The sequence below is a fragment of the Eschrichtius robustus genome, chromosome 15 (genome assembly GCF_028021215.1).
Source record: "Eschrichtius robustus isolate mEscRob2 chromosome 15, mEscRob2.pri, whole genome shotgun sequence".
NCBI classification, from domain to species: Eukaryota; Metazoa; Chordata; class Mammalia; order Artiodactyla; family Eschrichtiidae; genus Eschrichtius; species Eschrichtius robustus.
The window spans coordinates 36,236,995-36,264,146 of record NC_090838.1 but is presented as its reverse complement, the minus strand read 5'-3'; the positions used below and the strand labels follow the sequence as shown (position 1 = coordinate 36,264,146).

Sequence of the window (27,152 nt, the reverse complement as noted above, 5' to 3'; positions counted from 1 at the left end):
GAATCACAGCAGATAAGACAATCCATGACTGACTGATATAGAGTCCCTGACACAGAGGCATGGCTGAAAGAAACGTTAAAGCCGAAACAGAAAGACTCAGGGAGACAAGGTGGTTGCCAGAACTATTTGAAGGGCAATTTTTAAATATTTGAAGGTTTAACAAGTAGAAGAGTAAAATTAGACTTACTCGCATACTTTTACAGGTCAGAATTCAGACCAAGGGGTGGAAGTTACAATGAAACAGATTGCAATTTTCCAGCAACTAGGCTTTGTAACTAGGATTTTCTAGAAACAAAAATGGAAACAGCCTGCCTTGTAAAAGAGAACACCCCCATTGTTGGAAATACTCAAACTTAGACCATACAACCACTGTTTACAGTGACTAGAACCCTGGGGGAATCTAATTTCTCATAAAAAAAAGCACCAGTGCACAATCACACACAATTCTGCAAACATTTCTAGGGAGTTCACAGACCCCAAGAAGTACCTCCATGGATCCCAGAGTAAGAATCCCTATTGCAGAAGAGTAGACTAGGGCTTCCCTGGTGGCACAGTGGTTAAGAATCTGCCTGCCAATGCAGGGGACACGGGTTTGAGCCGTGGTCCGGGAAGATCCCACATGCCGCGGAGCAGTTAAGCCCATGCGCCACAACTACTGAGCCTGTGCTCTAGAGCCCGCGAGCCACAACTACTGAGCCCGTGCGCCACAACTACTGAGGCTGTGCTCTAGAGCCCCGTGCTCCACAACAAGAGAAGCCACTGCAATGGGAAGCCCATGCACTACAACGAGAAGCCCGTGCACCACAACGAAGAGTAGTCCCCACTCACTGCAACTAGAGAAAGCCCACACACAGCAACAAAGACCCAATGCAGCCAAAAATAAATAAAATAAATATATTTATTTTTAAAAAACCCAGTATATCGCCTTTAAAAAAAAGAAGAGTAGATATCTTCAAGGTTCCTTCCATTTCTGTGACACTAGTTTAAGACAGTGAAAGTTAAACGTATTATACGCTATATGGTTCATGTTTTTATTACCTATATGCTTGTTTCAGCTGTACAAGTTACCTATAAATATGACCATTGGAATAGTATCAATATTTATGGTGACTTTGTGCAAACTGGGAAAAGATAACTCCTCTGGGCTGTCTAGTCAGAAACACATGCCCCTTCTTCTGGGCTGCTGTGGCCCAGGTCAGGACACACCGCTTGACAAGAAGAGAAAGGCTGGCTGTTAGTCCCTACCCACCCGTGAGCAGGGCCCAACCAGATCCAAAGTAACCAGCAGGCCGGAGATTGGTCATCTGGTTAAAGGGTTGAAGTACCTAAATTTTTATCAAAGTATTACAATAAATTTTGCCACTGGTTGTTAAATCATTACAATACTTGGGGAAAAAAAAGTAGGAAAAAATGCATTACCCCGTTTTTACTGCCAATGAAGAAAACAGACTTTTCTCCAGTTTCAACTCCATCGCCTTCACTTCCATTACTTCCCCGTTTTTCCACTTCAGCTTTTGCGATTTCCCAGAGAGTTTCACTATATGAGGCAGAAAACCAAAATTCAGGGAAACAAAAAAGAATCCTTTCAAAAATTTCTTTCCAGCCCAAAGAAATTTTATTTCAGTCAGATTTATAAAACAAATCAACATTATTTTGGGGGGGACAATTTACTGGTAAAACTTCAGAGGATTAGTCATTCTCTTTGTACTAGGATTGAAGCGGAAAATGATAAGCAGAGTCTTTATTGCCAGGATTTGAGATTGTCTGATTTGGGGGCTTCCAGACAAGGCTGAAAGCTGTGAGTGTCTCAGACACACATGAATGTACAATGACTTTTGGAAATGCACAACTTGAAAACCACCAACATCTAGGAAAAGAGGGGAATGTGTAAAGCCAGTGTACCACATAATCTTTGCCCCCTGAAATAGTTTTTGGCTTTGTTTTTTAAATTATATATTTTTTGGCTCAAGATTCCTTTTTTAAAATATAAAAAAGGGGGAAAATCACCTAAAATCACTTTTGAAAATCATCTTTTCATTTATCTCTCTACACACTCATATAATTTTATACAAGTAAGATTATATCATTTTTTTAAAAAATAAAGCCTAAATGAATTATGGAGTATTGAACTAAAAAAACATGAGAAAGATTTGATGTGTTACAAGCTCGAATCTACTACTTTCTACATAGAGTATGCCAACTTGAGCAAATTACCTGACCTCTCTGGATCCTTCATTCCTTTATTAAGTCAACGAGTATTTCTTGAGCACCTAATATATGAAAGCTTCTGTGCTAGTCCCCAGGCTTACCTGTTTCTTCACCTCTAAGATGCTGATAAAAAAGAATACCAACATCATAGGATTGCCATGACTGTTCAAATGTAATAATTCATTTAGGTTAGGGCCTGGCCTATACATAATCACCTAAAATCAGTGAGTGTTTATAATCATTATTATTCAAGAACCAGGAATGAAAAAAAAGGGGTTAGAAAAGATCAAAACAGGTGTCCCTAAATGTCTGCACTAAAATTCACACATTTATTTCACAGGTGAGCCCCTAAGAACTCAGTCCGGGCCTGTTTGCTCTTCAATTACACACTATTTCTTCATAATGTGATTATCTTCTTTCCAAGTTCCCAGCAGAAAAGAGAGAAGGATGTGTTGTAACCAATTAAACCGTGATGCGAAGCTTAAGGCTCATCAACTAAACAGAGATCACACCGCCCATCCACCATGTGAGAAAAACAGACTTTCCTGCTCTGTGATGGACTCCAGGACTCCTCTCTCCCGATGTCCTTATAAGTTGTTTAGAGAAGGTTTAGGTATGACCTTGAGAACAAACAACTAAAATAGACATCATAGAATTGAAGAGCTAAAATGTATTTGATAGGTGATTAAAATCCCACCCCCACCCCTGCTGCCCGTTTAAATATGACCTTACATTCTTCACAGTGCCTTCACAAGTTAGGCTCCTTTATTGTTGTCGTGAACCCCTGCACCCGGAGCCGAGGTCCCTGAGGAAGTGGCTTGTGGTCTGGCTCACCGCCTGAAACCCTGTTCCTAGAACATTCCCTAACCCTCGAGAAACTCTTATTGAAAAAGTGAATAACTGGAGTTGAATTATCTTTCAAAATCTCTTAACTTTTCCACCTGGGGAACTTTTCTACTTGTTTTCGGCAGAATCCACACTCTCAAGGATAGTGCCTACGGATCCTTGACCAACAAGACAGGAACTGCAAAGAGGACGAACTCACAATTTTCTTCCACCAACGGGTCGCGCGAGGATCTCCTCTCCCCAAATATACCCGCAGCGGCCTCTCCCTCCACCCCTCCCCCCATCTCCACCCCTTCCTGGCTGGGTTGGGAAAGAAGGGAGGCTCTCGAGGGGAGCATAAGCCAGGCGCAAGCAGGGTTGCAGGGATACCTGGGCATCGTGGCTCGGCCGCCCCAGTGTCGTGGTCTCCGCGCAGGGCCCAGCCTAGAATCAGCTGGACCGCGAGCTCTACGCGAGGCTCTTGGGTTGCTATGGTAGCGACGTCACAAGTAAAGGTTGCGTGCAGAAGAGGGGCATCATGGGAAATGTAGTTTTCGGCGTTCTTTTCGCGCCTCTCAGCTTTATCCGTTAGGGTGGGAGAGAGAGGCGACAAGTGGTAATAAATCTGGGACCTAAAAACTCTGGGCTGGAAGTGTTCTTGTATTAAAAAAGTATTCTCCTGAGTACCGACTATTTATATGCCAGGGGTCTCTCTCTCTTCAATTACTTTTCTCTCCCCAGTAGCAGTGAATTGGGAATGGAGAACGAAACAATCTCCTGAGCTGTTCTCTAGTGATTTACTAGAGGCAAAGAATATTTACGATTTTAGTATTTTCCAACTTTCTGCTTGTTTGGTTGTTTCAGGTTTTATGCAATAGCACATCATTTATTAATAAGTTAATAAAGCAAATGCATCTCCATAACACTTCATTTACTTTATCTCCAAATCAATAAAAAAATCATTACAATATGACATACACAACTAATTATAATAACCCAAAGGAAGCCAGAGATATAAGCTATTGCAGAGAGGTACAAACAATTTATATTAGAACAAGTGACTAATTATGCCTCAAGGAGTTGGTGAAACATTCATGGCAGTGACAGTACTTGATCTGTTTTGAATGCTGACCCAGGCTCTCTAGCCCAAGATGAGCTGATTGAGTGAAGGAGAAACTGTTCCTCTACTGTTCTGCCATTTGGCTTAGTCTCTATGTTGTAATGTTCAAGAATGTGGGCTTTGGAATAAGACAAACTTAGATCGAAGTCGGGACTCAGCCACACTAGCTAAGTTGCCACATTGCCACAATGGAAAATAACTCAATTTCTCTGAGCCTTAGTTTCCGATCCTGTAAAGCAGGGGGAAATTATGAGTTTTAAATGAGATAAATACATGTGAAACATAACTTATGTGTGTCTGAAACATTATAAGTGCTTAATACTTGTTATTATGGTGAGGTAAGCTGCTGATCAGCAACTTTGAAGAAAGAAACACAAGGAAATGAAGCAGATGGTTCATAGGAAATAAAAGGCATTCACTTCAGATAAAACCTTTGGGGACAAAATTCTCCCAACACGTAGGTGCATTTTAGAGACATAGAAGACTACAGTTGCACATAGGAAGGGAAGTAATGGAGGGAAGTTCAATGGAGAAAGGATGGTAGCAAGTGAGGCTGATACATCCATCATTGAATCAGCATTGCCTATAAACTCACAAACTGATGTGGGACAAATTGTAATGAATCGCCAATGATTTGGGTTCTGGAACTTTAGAACCCCTTTGCATGTTAGTTGGGAAGCCCTATTGATATGGACAATAATGGCAGCTAACATTTTGCCAGGTGTTTTCTGTGGACTAGGCACAGTACTAGCATTTTAAAGTATAATGATTTGGGTAACTGGGATACGTGGTTGAAGGAGGGAGCCTGGTAACCAGGAAGGTGAAGGTTATCTGCCTGGGCCCTAATCACCAGCACTGATTCAGGAGTGCTTCAGTTGATTCACCTTGATCTGATTAAGCAGGTGAGCTCCCTTTTCTACCCTTATGCCTCCTGAGGCTTCATACTTGGACGAAGAAAGTGACTTTCCTGGGTAGATGAAAATTGTTCTCAAGGTAAAATATACAAAGATTTGAGCTCCTCTTCTGAATCAGCCCAAGAAGACTCACAGATTTCAATGGTGGTGATGGAGGAGGAGACAGTTTTTTGCTGCTTGCTGGATGAAATGAGCAACAATGCAAAAGGATAAAGGTGTGTGCAGAGTGTATTTGGGGACCTGTGAATAGTTTGGGGTGGAAGCATATAAAGTGCCTGGTGGGGCTAAGGTGGGAGAGCAAACTGGACAGGTAGGTTGAGCTACAGTGAAGGATCTTGCAGTCTGGATTTTACTGTGTTGGTGATGAGAGACCAAATAAGATTTCAAACAGGGGTGTGCCATGACTAGACCTGTTTCAATGAGATAATTTTTTGCAGCTATGTGAGGGATGCTTTGGAGTCTAGAAGTCCATACGGAGGCTATTGACAATAGCCCAGAAAGTGAGAGTTTTTATATTTTTTCCTTGTTTTCAAAGTTACATAAGCTTATTGTAGAAAAAAATAGTATAGGGAAAAAACTAAGAGGGTATAATAAGCAAATACCAGGAGTAACAACTATTAAACATGTTGATGTATTTTATTCCAATCTTTTTTCTCACAGAGTTGAGATTTTACTGTAAAGTTTGTTAACATTCTGATTTTAACATGTATTTTCCCATATCAATTTTTTAAAAACCCATAATAAACATAGCTTTGATGGCTGCATAAGGTTCCACTATATAGATTTTTAATAATTTACTTAAGCATTCTACTATTATGAGTGTTTGAGGTTAAACACCTAACATGAGTTGGACCAGTCAGAGTCCTTTTCTGGAATTTTTCAAACAAGAATTAGGAAAATCAACTCATTCCCTCTCTGGAGGAAATTGGCGTATTTCCTGCTAAATGAAGTACTCTTGTAGCAATAAAATCCCTTTCTTCCTTTAGGAAAAAGAGAATAGGGGGAAATGTGAGAGGAGATGCGGTCCCTGCATGAACCAGTTAGCAGAAAAGCTTCTCCACCTTATTAGTCCTGCTACTCACTTTTGCTTCCTCACTCCCCACATTCCCAAAGCTTTTGCTCCCCTGCAATCCAGAGACTCTGCAGTAAAGTCCAAATTCCATGACAGCTAGGAGGTGGGTGGATGGGTGAAATGTGTTCTTGGCATCTCAGGACCACTTAAAGCCTTTTTCTAGAGAAATATGGTTATCCATGGTGGTTAATTCTTCAGGATTATATTTCAGTACAATTATGGGTTACAAGTATTGTTACAGGAACCTGACTACCATGTAATTTTTTCCTATGGAAAAAACGTCCAAACAACCACTGATAAACACATTTTTCAAGCAAATACTTTATAAGTTGTGACTAACTTTTCTTGTAAATTGAGAGTTAAATTCATTTCTAAGCTATGGCAGTATTTGACTTTAAGGACACACACAGAAATCTAGAGCATTTAAAATAAAATTTTAGACACAGTCCAATCAACTTACCTATAAGGAGCTTATTATGAAATCATGGGAGAACCCCATGATTTATACATATTGTATATCTGTCAATATGCATACATACATATGAAACTTACAATTTGCCAAAACAGCTTCCTTTTATATGGATAAAACAAAGCAACACAGAAGACAAAGCATGAGTGCAAGAGAAGGAGGTAATAACTACCATTTTCAATAGTAGTACACCTCAGCTTTGACAATGAAAACATTAGGTATTTCTTGAAGATTATTCAAAAGATAATGCTTGAAATGGGTTTTGTAAATCATTTATTATGATTGAAAGGGAAGAAAATGATAGGAGACAAATATTACAATTAAACATGTAACATTACTCTCTTGTAACCAATCATAATAACATACTTTGAATTTTTTAAATGGCTATATGAAAGTAATTTCCCAGAAAATAAAATTTTCACATCATCAGTTACAGAAAATTGATTTCTTTCCATCAAAATATTTTATCTCTGCTCTATCAAAAATAAATGCCAAGTCTAGGGTACTACCATTTAAGCTAAGCCTTCACTACTTGTTTAAATTAGATTTTGGGGGGGCTTACCAGATGGTGAACTAACTATTGCCTGAGAATAAAGTCCTCACACATATGTAACAGCTCTGCCAAGCCTGTGGCTCACCAACTAATGATTATTACATGGTTTTCTGGGAACTCAGAAACTACTGTATCCCAGCCAAAAGGCTCCTGAGAGTCATCTCAGACTGGTAACCAATTTATTCTCAAAAATTAATTTGCTTACCCAGTGAGTGGTTGTGGTTCAAAAGATTTAGGAGAAATAGTAAATGGCAATCTATTTCTATGGGTTTTTTTTACCTTTGTCATTACCAATAAAGCAAAATCTTACTTGATCAGTATATTTCTTGGCTCTGTCCTTTCGAAGGATGCTAACATGGGATGGAACATTTTTAAAAGGCTTACTGTGAGAACAGTACATTGCCATAGGGAGAAAGCAGCAAAAAAGAAAACATGAAGGCTCTGCCAACAAATTAATTCAGCAGCTAACTTTTTTTTTCCAATTGGTTAAAAAAATACCATACACAGAGTGATAAATATACATCCAAAATATAAATATAAAATATTCTACACATAAATAAAATTAAGTATACTCATGATTACTGTTTCAATTAAACATTTTTGCAATATAATTTTCATGTCTTATCACAGTTTCATTTTTATCATGAATAATAAGTACTTTATTTTGACACAAACCGGAATGTACTGACCACTTATGTAACCTAGTAAATACGTTTCTAGACTCTTTCAACTAAAATTTATCTCCTTTGACAGAAGAGTTACTTTCTCTTTCCTTTTAAAAAATATTTTTTGGGAATTTATTTTCAAACTATAATTAAAAAGGACTGTATGAGGCAAAGCTTTAAAAATGGTCTTTGTTTTCATAGATATTATTACTTAACAAAGCAAGGTCAAGATGACCCAGCACCAATGCAATGAAATGTGGGCAATATCCCAGAGAACTTGGGTTATGTTGACAGCCAAAGAATGTCAGGAATCACTGTCTCATTTTAAGTTTTACACTCCAGTGATCTGAAAAGGTGACAGGGTACACTTTCTAAAACCACATAGGAAGTTCTGGTTACCTAGCTCCTGTTTTCTCACACAATGATTCATAGGGCCAAAAGACACTGCACTTGCTCTAAAATTTACCCTTCAACACCACCCTGCAGCTGTTTCTTAAACTGTATACTCTACTTCTTTCTAAACACCATCTCATTAATTAAAAGCACATTTAATTACAGTACTTAATTTTTTGGCAATGAGCATTTCCAAATAATCAACTGGTTTGCCAAATGAGAGTTTGGAAAAACTCCCTTGAATCTCACTTTCTAAAGATTGTTAGAATATTTTTTTAAAAAAGAGAAAAAAGCCTTGATGTGTCTGATGGCAAAGGAGAAGGTGATGGAAAAAAATGACAAATTCTAACCCAGTTAAGCTAAGAGAAAATCAGCACGTGGGAAAATCTGTGTTTAGGTCTTATTACTAGCATTCATTTGAATATTTATGAATCAAGTGAAAGAGAGTAACCCTCACTATTTTTAAAGAATGGACTACTACTGTGTGTGTGCCATGCTGCCAGGATGTAAATGAACTTATTTGGAGCTGATGCAGCCATTGGTTAGGGGACAGGGAGTGAATGTTCAGGCCCCTGAGCTTTCAGAGTAAAGTGGGGCCTTTGGTTGGTCTGCTTGACAGAAGGGGCTGGCTTCCCATCACCCTGGCTTGAGGACCCTGGGTCCGAGCTGAGAGCAGCGCTGGAGCAGACAGGTGGTGAACTGCCTTCTGCTGATAGAAGTTGTTTATGTAGCTGGCAATCAAAAGAGTGATTTCAAGAATCTAAAACAAGAAAAATGGAATTGTTATTCTCCTGAGAAGTTCTCATCACTTCCAACAGAGAGCGAAGGGTTGGCCATGGGTGGTCTCCATCTGCAAGTGCCCGGGCTACCAGATTTCCCTTTTAACCAGATCAAGCAGCACAGTACAGTTGATCCTTGAACAACACAGGGGTTAGGGGCCCCAACACTCTAAGCAGTCAAAAATCCGTGCATAACTTTACAGTGCCCCTCTGTAGCCACGGTTCCTCTGTATCCGCGGTTCTACATCCATGGATTCAACCAATCATGGATTGTGTAGTAATGTAGTATTTACTACTGAAAAAAAATCCATGCGTAAGTGGACCCGTGCAGTTCATACCCATGTTGTTCAAGAGTCAACTGTACTTACATGTTCAGCACCATCAAGGCACTGACCTATTTTCCCATTCCTTAAACCAGCAGAAAGTGATACTTGAAAAAAAAAAAATCAAATTTAGTGGCAATATTAGAAAATGTGACAGTAGTACAATTCTACCAGTTATCCTAAAGCCACATTTGTGAATACATGAATAAGAAATTCAGTGTATTATATCAACTCTTTAAACTAAAGCACTGAGTGTGCCATGATCTTCTACACTTACTATCTGACTTCACTTAAGTATAGATTTAATTAAGAAACATATATGCCATTTTTTAAAGTTTCAAATTCTAAAAAAGTAGTCTCTTTTAGTTGAGAATTTTAAGACAAAGTCTTAGAAAAATTAATTTCTCATTCTTTTTCCTAAAATCAGAGTTACATGTTAGAATGCAGCCCTTTTATTTATTGCTTTTACTTAGAGACATTAAAACTACACAGTTTGCTAAAAATAATAAAGAAACAAGTATGCCTTAATTCTAAAACCTCACTCTTCTCACTAATGAGTCTATAAAGTGAATTACTCCAAGTAAATAAGGTAATGTGTGTAAAGTACCTGACAATAACAACTTATGCCAGGACCACTTATTTTGAACTTTCTGTATACCAGGCACTGGGCTATAAATACTTTACAATTCCTTCATTTTATTCTTAATCCAGAAAAAAAAAAGCACCATAGCATCATACCATTTTTTAGATGAAGAAACCAAGGTTTAGAAAGATGAGGTAAGCCAGAATTTGGACCAATGGTTGTTTGATTGTAAGTAGTCTGTTTTCCCATGAGGAACTTACTCTTTGCACAATACATGTTTTAGTATGAAAAAACTAGCATAAAAAAGTTAGCACAAAGCCTTCTACTCACCTTGGGTTTTGCCATGGCAAAAAGTAATTTCTCTGTTGGTTTGTCCTTTGAATGTGCATTGTTAATGACTATCATAAAATCATCTTGACAACCTCCAAAGGTCATTAGACTCTTGTACACATAGCTGATTATTAACCTCTTCAAAGAGAAATAAAAGTAAGTATGTTATACAATCTTTATTTTCAAAGAAAGATGAGAGATGATTAATAACATGTATCTCCATTAAAATGATGATGTGGTCAACCAACTGCAGATGGAAAATATGTTTTTAAAATTCCATAAAGTTCCAAAAAGCAAAACTTGAACTTGCCGTGCACCAGCAACTATTTACATAGCATTTACACTGTATTTGTCCTTAAGATTTCTATCTGTCTGTCTGTCTGTCTATCTATCTATCTATCTATCTATCTATCTATCTATCTATCTGGTTGAACCATATGAAACTGATGCTTTTTAAGGTAAAAAAAGGTCAAATATTGGCAAATCCACATAGTTCACCCTGATATATAAACTTTGATATATGTAAACATAAACAGTATCATGCATACTACTTCTTTTTTAACATTCTGCTTCTTTTAACTTAACATGTTATGAACATCCTTCCATGACAACAAATGTACTTGTATAACATTTTAAATGATTTTATAGACATTTATTTGGATTTTATAGTCACATAGACATTATTTAACTAATCTCCTATTGAAGAATATTTAAGTTTTTTTTATTTGTTACTATCTTAAACAATACTCCAATGAATATTTTGGGACATATTTCATAATACACATAGCCTAATTATTTCTTTGGTTATAAACCTCAACAGCTGAAATTGCTATCTCAAAAAAGTAAATCTTTCCAAACTCAAAAAGGTTATACCCATTTACATTCCCAGCATTACAGTCTTGCTAACACAGGATATCATCATTCTTTTGAAGCTCTGCCAATCTGATTGGTGAAAAGTAGAATCTCACTGTATTAAACTGAACTTATTTGATTGATGGTGAGATTAACATTTAAAAATACATTTATTGAACATTAGTATTTCTTCTGTGAGTTGCCTCAGCCCATTTGTCTATTGGTGTGTTCATCATTTCCTTACTGTTTGATAAGACATCCACATTCATAAAGGATACCAACCCTTCATCATACATGCAGCAAATATTTTTTCCCAATGTGTTACTAAAACAATTTAAAAATTATAAGTCAAAGATGTACAGACTAAAAGGAAAGGAATCTGCATATCTAATGATTAGCTTGCAAGATTCTGAGCAGACCATCCTAGCACTGAACACCTCTAGTGCTGCAGGCTGGCAATGTCTACTTCCTGACCTGCATGTCCATCTCGCTGGATCTAGGAACTGGTTTACTTAGCCAAGGTAACTCAATAGTCGTGTACTATTTCTGTTGACTTTAAGTCACTGACTTTATATAATCTATCTTCAGATTATCTATTCAAGAACTAAAAGGCATTCAGGAAACATAAACGCCTTCAAAAAAGTTTTTCAGCAATTATAAGGAGAAACATTTACTATAACACTAAAGGATAACCTCGTTTCCAAGAAATTCTCAGTGATCCTGACTATAGCCACAAGTAGGAGAGCCCACTACACCTACCAGGTGAATTTAGCAATCCTTGCCTACCAGGTTAAAAAAAAAAAAAAAGAACAAAAATTTAAAAAGTACTCTGATACATATAAAATATGATAGAAAATTTCAGATAAATAAATGAATAAATAGAAATCACAGTTTGACTTTATATTTAATCATGTAAAAAGCTCTAAGATACTGTCTATGTACAAATGAACTGGTAATTGATATTATGGGATAGTATAGAAACTGTTATAGAAGGCTTCGTGAAACTGAACTTAAAACTTTAGTAACTAAAGTTTCTACCTTAATGTTATCTTCAACAGTTTCATTTTACACAGGAAGCAATCTTCCGAACACAATAAATGAACAGTCATTTTACAAATACAACCATGATTGCAATTTAGTCATGGTATCTTAATATTTTTCTCATACACAATATATAACCTGTCTAATCTTGATTTAAAAGATTAAATTGTAACCATAGTTATAGTTGTAAAATGACTATTCATTATATAGTATTAGGCAGAGTGTTTTCTGTGTATGAGAAAAGTCAGATTAAGATATCATTACCTTCTGTTTACAGTACACTGAGCAATGGAAATAGTTGACTCAATGCAGAACTTAAGGATTTAATCTTACCATGGAGTTGTATTCTAAGATGCTTAAACCATCCTCGTGTATAGCCAGCCACATGAAAGTACTTCCAAGTGATGATGGGGTTATGGGCTATGAAGAGGTGAAAATACATTACATAATAAATGCTAAGCAAAATTACAGAAATATTTTTCAGTGTAAATGCAATGCAGCATTTGCAATAACACAACAACATCTTATTATTTAAAATCTCACCTGGGGAGCAGGCAGTGTGGTATAATGGAAAGAGGAGTGAATTAGCAGACCTGGGTTTGAGACCCAGATCTGCCATTTATTAACGTGTGCATTTGGACAGGCCTCTTAATCTAACCCCCAGCAGGTTTCATCTCTCCTTCTTCAGTGTTCCTGCATCACTCTGTTCATGTCACCCTTAACCATATTCTCCACACAGTAGTTGTTTCCAGACCTATTGCAATACTGGTTGTGAGTTCCTGGAAGTGTGAGTACAATCTATCTGAAACCATGGGCTTATGTATCCCTAGAGCTTAGCTCAAAGTTTGGCAAACAGAATTCATAAATACTAAATGAATGAGCAAATGAGTGAGAGAGTAAATGAGTGAATGGATGAATGAATAAAGAGAAGAAAGCAGAGTTCAGCTGTTGTCTTCAGTCTAACGATTAAGCCTACTGAGTGTAAGAAATGATTTACGGTACGGGGAAGTGGAACGGAAGGGAAAAGACAGAGACGCTGATGGCTTTCCTGCCCTTTCCTTAGTGTCCCTTCATGGTTTTCTTTAAATTGTTGGAAATTTCCTTATGTTCTTTTAAAAAGCCAAATGTACTAAACCTGGGGTTACTCAGATTATCACTTTATATTTTACTGAACTGAATAGCCCCCCATTCTTTCTTACTTTTGCAAGAAACAATTTGGCACCAAAGAATGGCCACTTCCTGGCTACTGTCAAATAGATTCGCACACAATCAGCAGCACTGTGTCCCCGGAGGGCCATCCATCTGGTTGACAGTCGCTGGCAAAGCTGCCTAAAAAAAGAAAAGAACAAAAACAAAAACACAAAACAAAAGCACATAAACAGTGTATCATCCTCCCAAGATAAAGCTCTCCTTGAGCCGATCCTAAGCACCACCGGGAGACATACACACAACCTAGGTGAAGCTGTTGTTTTGTGAGTCCCATCTTACCACTGTCTACCCCTTGTCCTTTCTGTAGCATTCCTTCCACCAAATTCTCGTACGGTTAGTGCTCTCAGTATGTATGACCTAAGTTCCCCGCTCCCCACCCCCTTTAGGTAAAATTTTAAAATCTGATAAGCTAACATCAAACCTTCGCATAAATTAGTTAAAAAGGTAATTTCTCATGGGAATAACTTTCATTTTTAAAGAAAAGTACAAGAAGTCAAGACTGAAGAATGAATCCCCAACAGTGGAATTTTAGGTGCTACCACTCCTGGTTTGGAGATGCTGGCTGCAGGGGAAACCTCTTAAACAAAAGCACGAAGGCAACCACTTATTCTATACAGACAACAGACTGATCTCAAATGTTTCTGTTTTGGAAAAATTCATGGTGAATTGGATTTGCCTCTATTTTGAATCTACAGCTTTTCTTTATAAGGTCTCAAAAATCAAAACTCCAAATTAGTTCAGTTTAATTAAAATTTTATATTATAATAAAAAAATCTTGCATAAGAAGATAGTTTATTTTTATTCCAATTTGTTTATAATGGAATACCCTAAGAGATAAAAATTTTTTGGTAAACACTTCATAAAATTAAACACCTTATTAGCCAATTTTTTCCTTTTCTTTATTAGCACGATTAATTTGGACAAGAATGAATAAGGTCAAATGAAAAGTAGATCTTCTAAATTAAGGTAGATTTTTTTCTCATTAAAAAAAGTTTAGGGCTTCCCTGGTGGGGCAGTGGTTGGGAGTCCGCCTGCCAATGCAGGGGACACGGGTTCGAGCCCTGGTCTGGGAGGATCCCGCGTGCCGCGGAGCGGCTGGGTCCGTGAGCCACAATTGCTGGGCCTGCGCGTCTGGAGCCTGTGCTCCGCAACGGGAGAGGCCACGACAGTGAGTGGTCCCCGCTCGCCGCAACTGGAGGGGGCCCTCGCGCAGAGGCTAAGACCCAACGCAGCCAAAACTAACTAAATAAATAGATTTAAAAAAAAAAAAAAAAAAAAAAAGTTTAAATCTAGATACTACAGTTTCTAGGCACATCTTAAATAAAAAGAACTATAACCTCTTGGTATTCAACAGTATTTTAAAAATCCTGAGAAAATTGTTATGCACAATTTTTTTCATCTTTAAAATTTGAACAGAAAAATGTCACTGAAAAACTAGTGTGCATCTGACTTTTCAAGAGTTACAAATAGTTCTTTACCTTAACTGTTCTTCAGAAGAGTCATCTCTATACCTTTTAGGATAAAATTTCTCTATGAGTTGTTTTATAGTTTGATTTGCTTTGCAATGATTAGTAACATGGCCTGCTGGAGTAGAAAAAGGTCTTTCAAAATCTCCAATCTCCACCTAAGTGGAAACCCAAAAAAGAGAAAATACAGGATATTAAAAAAGAATTTTAAGAAAGAAAATTCGCTTTTTTTTCCCTAAACATTCTTTATAACATACAATATATAAATCTATTTGTCATGATTGTGTGATTATGGAATTTATAATCATATATAAATACTATTATTTAAATTTAAATTTCATTTGAAGTCTAATTATGAAAAAAATCTATAATTTAAACATTCCAGTTTCATTTCTACATTAATCACTCTAGGTTAATATCTGGTAGTATTTGCTAAAGGTCACTTACTCTACCATTGCCTGTAACAGCACCAGATAATTTTTCATTTTTAAGGTACCATTTTGGTTGATAATAGTAAGGCAAAATAGAAGTTAGAAGTGAAAAATTAAAAAGTTATAAAGCTATGAAAAATCTTTAAAAAGTATTACTTGGACTTTTTCAGGATCTCTACCGAACATCATGGGAGCAAGTACTATTTTCTCATTACTTTCTTCCTAGATTTTCTCCATAAATGTTACTGTATTCATCCCCTCAATCTATTATTCTGTCATTTCTGGAAATAAAGCCCTTCATTCCCCCTCTTCCCTGAATGAAACAATGTTCAATCCTTACTTCCATTAACAGGCTACACAGATGCCATCCTCTACCAACCCATCCAACCACTCACCCATCCATCTCTCCATCTACTCTCCCACCCATTCATTGACCCAAACCTACACTGAGTCCCTGTTATATGCTGGGCACTGTGCTAATTTATATGAGAAAGAAAAAAGTTGAACATAGTTCCTGTCCTCAAAGAGTTTACTGTCTAGTAGGGGAGACTGAAGAACAAATAAATACTTGTGATAATCCGTGTTAAATGCTTTGTATAGGGTACCAAATAGGGCTCAACAGGTGAGATGGGGTGGGGGACATACTGAACATCCACATCCTTACCTAGAGTACTCCCCAGCAAGCAGATGGAGGGTTCCATCAAGACTGGGATGGTCTTACAGAAAGCCCTGGGTCTCCATCTCAAAAGGGCCCTCTGCCTCCAAGTAAGCTGTTAGCACAACCAGCCTCTGAGATTCTGACCCCTGTGACTTCCCTTATCTAGTTCTTAATCTGACCAGCTACTGTCTAAATTCCTCAGCTGAGCTTTGCCCTTACAGTCTATTCTTATGACTTTCTAGTTTCCTTGACCTGGTCCCTTATTTGATGGTTTCTTGGCTTGGCTTTGCTGTTCAGTTTTTTCACCCGCATCTCCTATCTAGTCAGGTATCATCTTAATTTCCTCACACCAAATAAAAGTTGTCGATCTGCTCTTCAAATATATCGAAATCCTTCCCCCAGAGCAAGCTTTACATTGTCCCCACCTATCACCAGGCAGTACTCAGCACAGCTAGCTGTGAACCCTTAGACCAGGATTTAACCTCTAAGGATATGGCAGTTGGACAAACAATAGTTACAAACATAGAGGCCATTTAAGGCAAGCTTGGCTGTTAGGGAACCCTGTAGTGGGATATTCAAGCTCAGGGTCTCCCTCTCTGGCTCCTGGCATACTGTGTGGCACAGAATGAGCACAATAAATGTTTGGAGAATCAACTCCAAATGTTTGGAGAATCAACTCAGATAATCCCCAATATGCCTCACATCAACATGACCCCTTACCAGACACCATGTACAGCAATCAGAACATCAGCTCCAAAAATTCCCTGATTAAGACAGAGAATATCAACAAGGACCTACAGATAAGCAAATCTACAACAGAAATAACTATTTTCTTCTACAGAGCTCAGATTTCCTTGGCATATTTCATTTATCTTCACAAAAACTACTCTGAGGAAGAGACCAGAGGTATTATTTAATTTTCCTTTTGTAGATGGAGAAATTATACTTTTTAGTTAGTAATATGCTCAGAATTTTCTAGGTGTATGGTTTTACCTTTCTACCCCTTCCGAAAATTCATCTAAAAAATATTAGAAGTGTGTATCTCCAAAGGATATGATAATTTTTCTTGGAGAAGCTTTCCCCACAAAATTAAAAAGTAAGAAGATGAACTTAAATTTTAGCAAAAATAAGAGTGATTTTAACAGAGCATCTGTGCCTTTAGAGAACCAAAGGCTAGAATGGCATCTGATAGGAAATCATTCCTAATCCTATCACCAAGAAAAAATGTGACCTAGTTCTCATTTCTTCAGCTTTTTATCACTTGCAAAAAGGGAACACTCAGTGTAGCACTAAACGCTTTAAAGTCTGGATGACCATAAAATTGTTATGAAAGTAAACTAAATTATCAACTAGTCACTCATCCAAGAACATTTATGGAGAATGGACTGTGTGTAAGGCACTGTGCTAGATACAAAGATGAACAGAGAGAGCCCTTGCTCTCAGGAAGGCCCCAGTCAGTGGTGCAAAGCAGAAACAAATAACTAAAAATAAACCACTGGGGTCTGGACAGTAATAGATACATGCAGGGCATTACAGAAACCCCAAGAGGAACATTTAACCCATCCAGGCAGAATTCAAGAAGGTTTTCCTGGAATGAGTGACCCCTAAGATGAAAATTAAAGGATAAGCTGAAGTTAACAGGTAGAGGCATGGGAGTGGAGGTGTTCCAAGCAGAGGAGACAAGTAAAGTTTAAGAGGTCAGAATAAGTGAATCATACACAACTCAGGACCATAAAGTTCAAGGTAGAGAGTATTAAAAGATAAGGCTGGAGAGGCAGGCAGAGTTTAGATCATGACAGTCCCTCCATGTAAAGAGAATGACACAGCTAGATTCACATTTTTGCTGTATCTCCATTCCAGTCACTGTATATTACTGCTACCTGACAAACCACCACGGCAGTTTCTAGGCCCAGACCTTAGAAAATGGCAGCTTCCACATGTTGTCTCTTCTGGGACAGCTCTTGCCACCCCACCACCATTCTGTGAGGAGCACATGCAACCACTTTAAGAGGCCACAAGTAGGTCTTCCGGCTGACATTCCCCAGCAGAAGTTCCAAGTAAGAGCTGGCATCAGCCACAAGACGTGTGAGTGAATGAGTCTTCAGATGATTCCAGCCCTCAGCTACAGAGTCACAACCAGTCTACAAGCTATGCCAGCTGATGTCATATGAAGCAGAGACAAGCTGCCCTTATACATCTCTGCCCAAATTGTTCTTTTGAGCCGAGTCTTGGAGTCATTTGCTATGTAGCAATAGGTAATTGGAACAATCTCTCTAGATTCTGCATGGAGGATAGAAGTGTGTGTGGGACCAGACCAGAGAAAAACACATTAGTTAGAAGCCTGATGCAGGAGAGCAGCCAGGATGTGATGATGGTCTGAACCATAGCAATGGTGGTCAGCATGGAGAGGAGGGAACAGAGTTAAAATGGGCAGGGCACATTTTAACTGGGGGAAAGGGAGACAGGGAGGGCAGAGTCAGTGATGATTCCTGGATTTGAAGCTTGCTTGGCAGACTGAATGGAGGCAGTGAATATGCAAAATGTGACGGAAAAGAAGGGAAGATGATTAGTTCCCGATATGTTGAATTTAAGGAGCCCGTGAAAGAAATATGAGCTGGAGAGAAAAGATTTGGGAATCATCAGCACAGATGGTAGATAAGAGAATGAGTAAGATGTCCTGGGATGGTATGTAGAGTAAGAAGACTGAAAACCCTGGGGAATCTAAGCCAATGACACATCATTTTCCCTTAATTAACCTGTGCAGAGACCCAGATGGGGTAGAAACTGTGGGTTGTCTCTTATGACCATTCTCTCCTTCTTTCTGAATAATAAAAACCTTGAATTTAGCTGGGCTCATTGCTGCCCAGCTAAGACCACATTCTCCAGTCTCTCTTGTAGGTTGGCAAGGTTGTGTGACTTAAGTTTTGACAGAGAAACATAAATAGAAGCGTTCTGTGTAACTGCTGGGAAGTTTCTCAAAAGCAGGAGGGCATGCCCTTCTTCAGTCCTTCCTCCATTATGATGCCTGGAACACTGATGTAATGGCTAGAGCTCTGGCAGACCTCCAGGACCGTGAAGATGACAGCAGAACGGAGGGCAGGATAAAGCGCATGCCCCTAATGCCTGTAGAGGCGCCAGCATGCCTATCTCTCGCTGGGAGGGGCAGATTCCCCCTGCCCCTGCACCCCTCTAGAGTTCTTCTAGCTGGTCTAATAATTAAACTGACACAAGACAGATTAACAGGAGAAAAAAAACCAATTGAACGCACAGAGGTCTCATAGAAATGGGACCCCTGAAATGACCAAAGCAGGCTGTTTATACATCATTTTTAGACAAAGAAACAATTATTTATGAAGATTTAACAAAACAAAGGGGTTTGTGCTTGGGATAGCAGATTAGTGAAGAAGCAACAAAGTTTGTTTATACAGCTTTCTTAGCCTTGAATTCCCTAACTCTGTTGACAAGGATGCTTTTAAGCCTCCTGGTAGAGGGAGGATACTTTCACATGGGAGATTTATTTCCTGCTTTTAGGGGAAAAGAGGGAGGTCAGAGTGTTTTTTTAAATATATATCATTTTTTTTCACCAGCTGTTTCTCAAGTAACTTTAATTAAAAATAATCAATATGCCACTGAGGCATATTTGGGGGCACACTGCCCTTGGCCCCAACACTCTCCATATGAGAGACAAATAACACTTCCATTTTAACTGTCATTATTGATTTGCATGCGTGTGTGGTTTACAGCCAACTGAACTTCATTGATACAATAGGTAAATAAAAGAAAGTGCTTTAGCTTTTTAGAAGACTGATCCTATTTGATTACTGGACGATTTTAGCATGGCAACCGCAACCCCACAGCTCGACACTCAAACTCCTTTATTAAATGCAAAGCCTAGTGGGATATTTTCAAGAGATTAAGAAACTAGATTCCCTTTATGGAATATTGTCTCATTCTACATCACCGCAATTGTCAGCAATGGGAGTCAGGCTGCAATTACAATGCCTGTAATTTTTAAGGTGTTAATCAGAGCAAATTGAATTTAAAGAATTATGAAAGGTATATTGTTTTACTACATTTAATTCAGTGGAGAAATTAGTATTTTATCATTACAAAACATCGCTCTATATAACATGGAAGTTACCTGAGCTAAAAGAGCTGCCATTTCTAATGCCAGGTCCCTGTTCAGAGGAAAAAGTCCATTTACTATTTGATCATTTGTCTGATACATTAACAGCAGCTTTTCTCTATCAGTCTCTCCACGAGCTTGCATTGAGAAATATAGTCTGTAAAAAAAGAGGAAATTTTTCATTAAATGATATACTTACAAAGGAAAAAAGTAAAGAGAAATCCAGAGGACTGATATGGGGTTGCTCTAACAATAGTTCTCTCAGTGATACAAACTTAGACCATTACTATCTGTTAGTGACCTCTATTTCTATTCTTTATAAGTTTATCAGCAAACTGAGGAAAAACTGCTTTGAAGTTGAGGCTGATGGATGCTTCAATGCTACCTTTATGCCCTGAAATACCTTAATACCTTAGGTGTTACTGAGGAAGGACCTCAGACACCAGTGGGCTGTATAAACCCAGTTTTCAAAACACCCATGATCTTTCCTAAACACCTTGGACACACCAAGGAATAGAAAATGAAGGTTTCAATTCAAAATCAACATCGAATGGTCAAGTGGGGCAGTTTTCTCTGGGAATCTAAAAGATAATATTTGCACATTTAAATGTTTTGAGTTTTTTTTTGCCACATTCTGATAAACAGCCTTAGGATCTCAAAAATAGTTTACATGTTATCATTATTACTTGTTGAAACATGACATGACTTTTGTTCGCCTAGGTCTTCCTCAATTCAGTGACCCTCTGTGTTTAACCACTGTGCTGTTTCTTTGTATGTGAGGTTTCTGGGGCTCTGATTCCAGGCTGCAGGGCAGGCACAGAGCACTGTACACGCTGTAAATGCTGTGACAGTGGGGTGGGTAAGCAGCACCGTGACATACCTTAATATTGTCATGACAACACAGCGGCAGGAAAACAGAGATTTAGATCTGGCATTTGTTAAGTGTGTGCTCGATTAGCTATAACTGGATTTCCAGCCTTTTTTCCCCTATCCACTTGATGATAGGGAGAGGACACCCTATCATCAGTTACGGAATCTTTCGTGGTAATTACCTCAAATAGCAAGGAATGAGAGGGCAGCAGGTCAGAATCTTGGGGGAAGCACGGGGGGTGTACTTTGAAAAGCTCTTCCTCCCCATCATTCTGATTATTCTTTCCGTTCACGCCAGCTTAAGAATCACTGGCCTGGGCCATCATTCAGAGTGGTTTCTTGATAAAATAATCATCTGTGACTGCATGATGGCAAATTGTTAACTGGTAGGAGAATACGGCTGGGCAATAGAAATAGATTCTAAATTCAAAATGGTGTTAGCGAAGGGATATAAAATAAAGAGAATAAAGTTTAAGATGAAAGCCCTCCCTTTCTGGCATGTGAACGTTTTTGTACTTAGCTTATTTTCTCTACTTGAAGTTAAGAACTATGTCTTATTCATCACTATAATGCACTAGGGATTTTTTTTAGCTAAGTGTTAACCACTGGAAGGTTCTTAGTAAAAGTTTGAATTAGTAATACAGCTAGGAGGGAAAAAAGAACCTGTAGTTCAAATGGCTACAGGCAAGAAAAGCTAAAGTGCATTTTCTGTCATTTCTGGCATGCCAATAAGACTGCACCTGGGAAGGGAAAATGAAGCACTATAGGCGCAAAAAAGAAAAACAATTCCAGACACACATATAGGAACAAAACCTGTAGGAATCATAGGCTCAAGCCCCTAATGGAACAGTTTGGGCTCCAACAGCTATATAGGGGTTTGGAGAGAACGTGGAGAGGAACTAAAGAGTCACAAAAATGATCAAGAAGTCAGAAAATCAAATCCACGGATCTTGAACAGGAAAGGTGCTGGGGTTACAAGATCTGAGTCTCTCCCAATATGACCAGCTTCCAGCTGCTCTCCAATCCTAAAGGGGCCTGACGCAGAGGAAGGGGCTTCTGTCACAGCAGGGAGGGCACACATTGGAAGGCAGGGGCATTCCCAAATGCCCACCTCCTCACTTGGCATCCAGGAAGCTGAACACTGGGATGGAAATCACGTCACTATGTGGACCAGTATCAGCAAACACACTGCTCCAAGTTCAGCAGAGCTCTCGGCACTGCCGGGTAATCCTTTTGCTCGCCTCCAACCGGCTCCATATTTCAGTCCTCAGAGCATTTATTTCCTACTGTTGCCTTTCTCATCATCATGTAAACTTACTGAGGAAGCAGCCTGCCTTCACTCTCCATTTACCTTCCTTCCTTCCTCTGTCCACCATGGTCTGCTGATAACACTACGAAATCTGCAATTGTGACGCCCCTTCCCTGTTCTCCTCCAGCCTCTATGGCTACCACAAGTCCTGTGCTCAGAAGTCACCACTCTGTGAAGCCTTCCTCTCTGTTCCCACAACAGCCTGTAAACAGACATGCTATATTCACAATAAGCGAATATCGCTGGGGTATCTACTACGTTTTAGGCTCTGATCCAAGTGCTTTACATTTGCCAACATTTAGTCCCTCAGGCAACCCTAAAGGTAGGTACTGTTTTCATCTCCACTTCACGTAGAGGGACCTGAGGCACAGAGATGGTGAGTGACTTGCTCAAGGTCACAGAGTGACTGGGGGAGCCAGGATTCTAACCCGGCAGTTTCTCTCCAGAGCCCATGTTCTTCACTACTCTGCTATACTGTCACTGTTACAGCATTAATCACATTGTTAAGAATTCATGTCTGTCTCTCCCTATAAACTGTAAGAGTTCTAGAGGGTAGGAAAATTCTATTCACCTTTGAATCTCTAGGGCTTCAACAAGGCCTGGCACAGGCAGACACTGGACAGATGTTTACGGCATGAATGGATAAATGAATGGTGGTGAGAATTGTTAAATATGGAAACTATTTGCCAAAAAACCCTGAAAAATCCCTTCTGTAGCCTTGGGTAAATGAGTTAACTCTCTAAAGCTTCAGTTTCCTCATCTATAAGATGGAGATGAATGATAACACCTACCTCGAGGTGTTGCTAGGATTAAATGAGATGATGCACATAAACAGCTCAGTATAGGGCCTGGCATGTAGTAAGTGCTCAATAAATATTGGTGGTAGTTATTATTATTACTATTATTATGATGATGAGTCTTCTCTAGAGGTCTTTAGAATCACAAGAGTCTCTTCATACTAGAATTTTTTTTTTTTTTTTGGTGTGAACACAGCTGGAAGAAATGGGATAAACTAGGTGACCTGTTAAGAGGCTTCTTGGCTTAGGATCCAATGGATATATAGGTGCTCTTACAGTCAGCTAAAGGTGGCAGAGATGCGAATGTTAAACTATGGTCCAGAAAACAATAACAAAGAATTATTGAAAATAATCTTTCGTTTCAAAGAGGGGAGAAGGAAGAGTTGTTCTCTGTAGAGAAAGACCCTTGCCAGTTTTGTTTTGTGAAAAACACGCTTTGATTTTGCAATTTCAAATAGACAGTAAGAAACCAAATTAAATAAGTGGCTTAAATATGAATAGAATTTAAATGTTAGTTACCAAATGGTTTTCTATGAGAACAAGTTCAAAACCTATTAATTAGATCCTTAACCCCTAAATCTAAGTAATTAAAATTCCATAACTTACTAAATATAAGCAAAAATTCCATGATAAAGAGAGCTGGTGCTTTAGTTTTGCTTATTACAGTGCTGCCTGACAGATGAAGAATCAAGTCCGCAGCTGCATGATAGGTCACAGCCAGCTCCCCTCCTAACTGTGTCACTGGAAATTAGGGCTCATTGTCTAAGCTATTTTACACGTGCAAATCACGACCACATTTAGAAACAGTACTTTCTCATAGCTGTGGCTATACAGCCATTTCAGACTTCTGTTAAAAATTAAACGTTATGATCGAGTTGCTTTTTTTCTGATGTCAAAGATATTGTCATAAAGCTTTGTTGTTGTTGTTAACAAGGTGTTGTGTTAATCATGACTGTCTTTGTCCTTCCTGGTGGTGTTTGCTAGACTTGGCACAGTATTCTTATGTCTTTCAGACCACTTTTCTCCATTTCATCAATTTAATTTTGGTTCCAACTGTGGCCATCACAGTCAAAATCAGTATGTATTCAGCATTCATAAGCTATGCAGTGTTAGGAATAGTCTTAGACATGGACGTAATTCCATTTAGTGCCAAGAAAACCAAATGAGAATTCCTGAACCTCTTCCACATAAAGATATATGGCAGGTCAGGTCCAGGAGCTGGCTTCCTTCCACAAAAGACACAGGCAGCAATATGGACCTCTGGACCAGTGCTTCTCAAAACTTAGCATGAGTAAGAATCACCTGAAGAGTTGTTAAAACAGACTCCTGGGCCTTATCCCCAGACATTCTGACTCAGTAGGTCTGACATGGGGCCAAATAACTTGCATTTCAACGTGTTTCCATGTGATACTGAAGCTGCAGATCCAGGGCCCACACTTTGAGAACCACTGCTCCAGCGATCACAAAACTAAAATAATCATCTGGAAGGTCCACGTCTTCCAGCTGCTGTTCTTGCCAGTCACCAAAGGGCCACAGATGAAGACTGCCATCAGTGGAGACAGGTTCCTCTGGGAGTACAGCCTATTAGATTTCTAGTATCTAAGTAATGCTGCTTATCTCTACGAATATGAGATTTTAAAACCTTAGATACCGAAGCTTGACAGGTACCTTCTCGTTACCCAGAACTCCTGCGAATCACCTCAGCTCATGAACCCCTGAACAGAGAAGCTCTAGTGGCTCAAAACCACCATTTATTCGGATCAAAGGAGTCTGTTCAAACAGTGGTGACCCTTTAGTGTCTGAGTGTGTAAGAGGAATCCACAATATGAATGCACAACATTTATTTAACTGTTCCCCTATTGATAAACTTAAGTCCCCCCTGCAACACTTATTTTTCACTGTTATAAAGAATACTGGAATATTCTTGCCCACTTATGTGGGTATTTCTGTGGGATAAAGTATCAGAAAAAGAAATCCTGAACTGGATCAAAGGCTGTTACATTCTTTATGTTATATAGTACCCTTACTTCTCATATCCCAATTTCAGGTCTATGAACATATTCCAAAAGTAGGCTTCTGAAAGAAGTCAAAACTTCACCAATAATTCTACCAGGCTCTTGGTCTGATATTTTAGATTCCTTATTTTATGGGATATAAGAGTCAAATAAAACAAGAAAATACTTTTTTTAGTTTTTTTGCTGTTGTTGTACAGTTAATATAACCTGGTCAGTGAACACTCTTTATTAAATACCACCTTCTACTAATACATGGAAGAAAAGAAGATATTAAAAAAAAAAAAAGAGGGGGCTTCCCTCGTGGCGCAGTGGTTGAGAATCTGCCTGCCAATGCAGGCGATACGGGTTCGAGCCCTGGTCTGGGAAGATCCCACATGCCGTGGGGCAACTGGGCCAGTGAGCCACAGCTACTGAGCTTGCACGTCTGGAGCCTGTGCTCCGCAACGAGAGGCCGCAACAGTGAGAGGCCCGCGCACCGCGATGAAGAGTGGCCCCCGCTCGCCACAACTAGAGAAAGCCCTCGCACAGAAACGAAGACCCAACACAGCCAAAAATAAAAATAAATAAATACATTAATTAATTAATTTTTTTTAAAAAGGCAGATGCTTGCTAAAAAAAAAAACCTTTCTGAGCATCTTTAAAAAAAAGAAAGAAAAGCTGGTTTCTGACCATTTGCCAAAGTCTTTCAAAATTGTATCAGTTGAGAAAGAGTGCTCCAGCCCCACCAGCTTTTTCCCAGTTCCTAAAACACTGCGCAGCCTCCTTCTACAGGCTTTGAACATCCTTTTCTATCCATTTCCACTCTCAGCGCCCTTCTCACGTGGGCATAAGCATCATTTCCTTAAAGAAGACTCCCGAAGTCTCCAGGCTAGGTCAGGATTCTTGTCATGTGCTCTCACAGAACCATGCTCTTTTCTTTCAGAGAACTTAATATGTTATTATATACTCATTAGAGTCATTGTAAAATTAGCAACCGTCTTCCTCACTAGCCTGTAAATTCCAAAAGATCGGGATTGTGTCCGTTTTTATTATCTTTTTATCCAGAGCACCTAGCTAAGTGCCGGGCTTATAGTTGAAGCTCAATAAATACAGAGGAAGAGAGAATATGAAAGAATAAGAATGAATGGATATGAATATATCACTTCTAAAAGACTTGGGTAAACAAATATTTCTTACTACCGATCTGTAGTAGGGTATTTGAGTATTCAGTCTTATGAAAAAATGTAATAATTGTGTTAAAGGAAATTTTGAAAGTGAAAAATTATATCAACTACCCTAAGAGAGTAGCTCTATTTTCCTATAGTTTTCTTCTAATCTTTGTCCAAGTGCATATTTTTATAAAATATAATTATTCATGACATTAACAAACTAGAATTAGAGAAAAAAATTTATGTGACAGTTTCTTCCTCTTCCTACAGAAACAGTTACCATTTATAAGAAAACATATAAATAAATATAACTTTTAAGGCTATTCAATAGGAAACTAAATTGTAGGTGCATGATTTGAACATAGATGTATACTCCCACTTTGGCACTTGGCGATGGCATTACACACCTGTTTTTATAAATGAGACGAACAGTTCTCGTACCTTCCCATTTCCCGGGCTGCTGTTCTTTGGAAGCCTGTTCCCATTTAGAGATAATGTCACAAATCTAGAAGGGAAGTGGAAAATGGAGATTCATAATATTTTTCACATTGGGTATTTTTTGAAGACAAGCATGTCTATAGACTGAAATTTTTCAATTAATGTGATCAAACCAAATGGACTGATGCTTTCTGTTTTAAGCTCCTGCAGCTCTGAGTTTAGAATTTAATTATAAATCACTCTTTGGTCCTGTTATCCTTTTGGACACACATTAACTTTGGACTATGGCCATGAATTTTTTACTCAAAAAGGAATCTTAATGAAGGACTGCATGAGACTGGAAACAAGAAGATTCCAGGAATTTTTCGTGATTTAGTCACTGAAGAAGCAACTTTCCACCTTCTGAGTTTATAAAGATTGGAATAACTGAAGTTATACCAAAGAAATCTGAAATATAATGTTAAGATTTTTGATTGGGAAAGAACAAAAATTCTTCAGGAACCGAATAAATGTTGTTTTTTTTTTTTTTTAACTGGTCATTTGAGAATTATAAATAAC

The 27,152-nt window shown here is 38.5% G+C and overlaps 2 protein-coding genes across 7 annotated transcripts in view; both read right to left on the bottom strand.

The window, feature by feature from the left end:
* The window catches only part of DYNC2LI1 (dynein cytoplasmic 2 light intermediate chain 1), a 71,524-nt gene extending 67,999 nt beyond the window's left edge, over window positions 1-3,525 (bottom strand). For both annotated transcript variants that reach the window (XM_068564116.1, XM_068564115.1), the window contains exons 1-2: window positions 3,424-3,525; window positions 1,420-1,537 (exon numbers count right to left, since the gene is read on the bottom strand). In XM_068564116.1, coding sequence (XP_068420217.1) covers window positions 1,420-1,537; window positions 3,424-3,431 — 126 coding nt within the window. In that variant the 5' untranslated portion in view covers window positions 3,432-3,525. The remainder of the gene's footprint in view (window positions 1-1,419; window positions 1,538-3,423) is intronic.
* A 4,307-nt stretch (window positions 3,526-7,832) lies between these two features.
* PLEKHH2 (pleckstrin homology, MyTH4 and FERM domain containing H2) overlaps window positions 7,833-27,152 on the bottom strand; it is a 113,480-nt gene continuing 94,160 nt past the window's right edge. For 4 of the 5 annotated variants that reach the window (XM_068564917.1, XM_068564919.1, XM_068564918.1 and 1 more), the window contains 7 exons: window positions 26,564-26,661; window positions 20,033-20,174; window positions 14,815-14,960; window positions 13,327-13,456; window positions 12,461-12,547; window positions 10,235-10,372; window positions 7,833-8,979 (listed from right to left, as the gene is read on the bottom strand). In XM_068564917.1, coding sequence (XP_068421018.1) covers window positions 8,800-8,979; window positions 10,235-10,372; window positions 12,461-12,547; window positions 13,327-13,456; window positions 14,815-14,960; window positions 20,033-20,174; window positions 26,564-26,661 — 921 coding nt within the window. In that variant the 3' untranslated portion in view covers window positions 7,833-8,799. Of the gene's footprint in view, window positions 8,980-10,234; window positions 10,373-12,460; window positions 12,548-13,326; window positions 13,457-14,814; window positions 14,961-20,032; window positions 20,175-26,563; window positions 26,662-27,152 lie in introns of those variants that run through there. The other variant, XR_011076678.1, reaches the window with a different exon arrangement.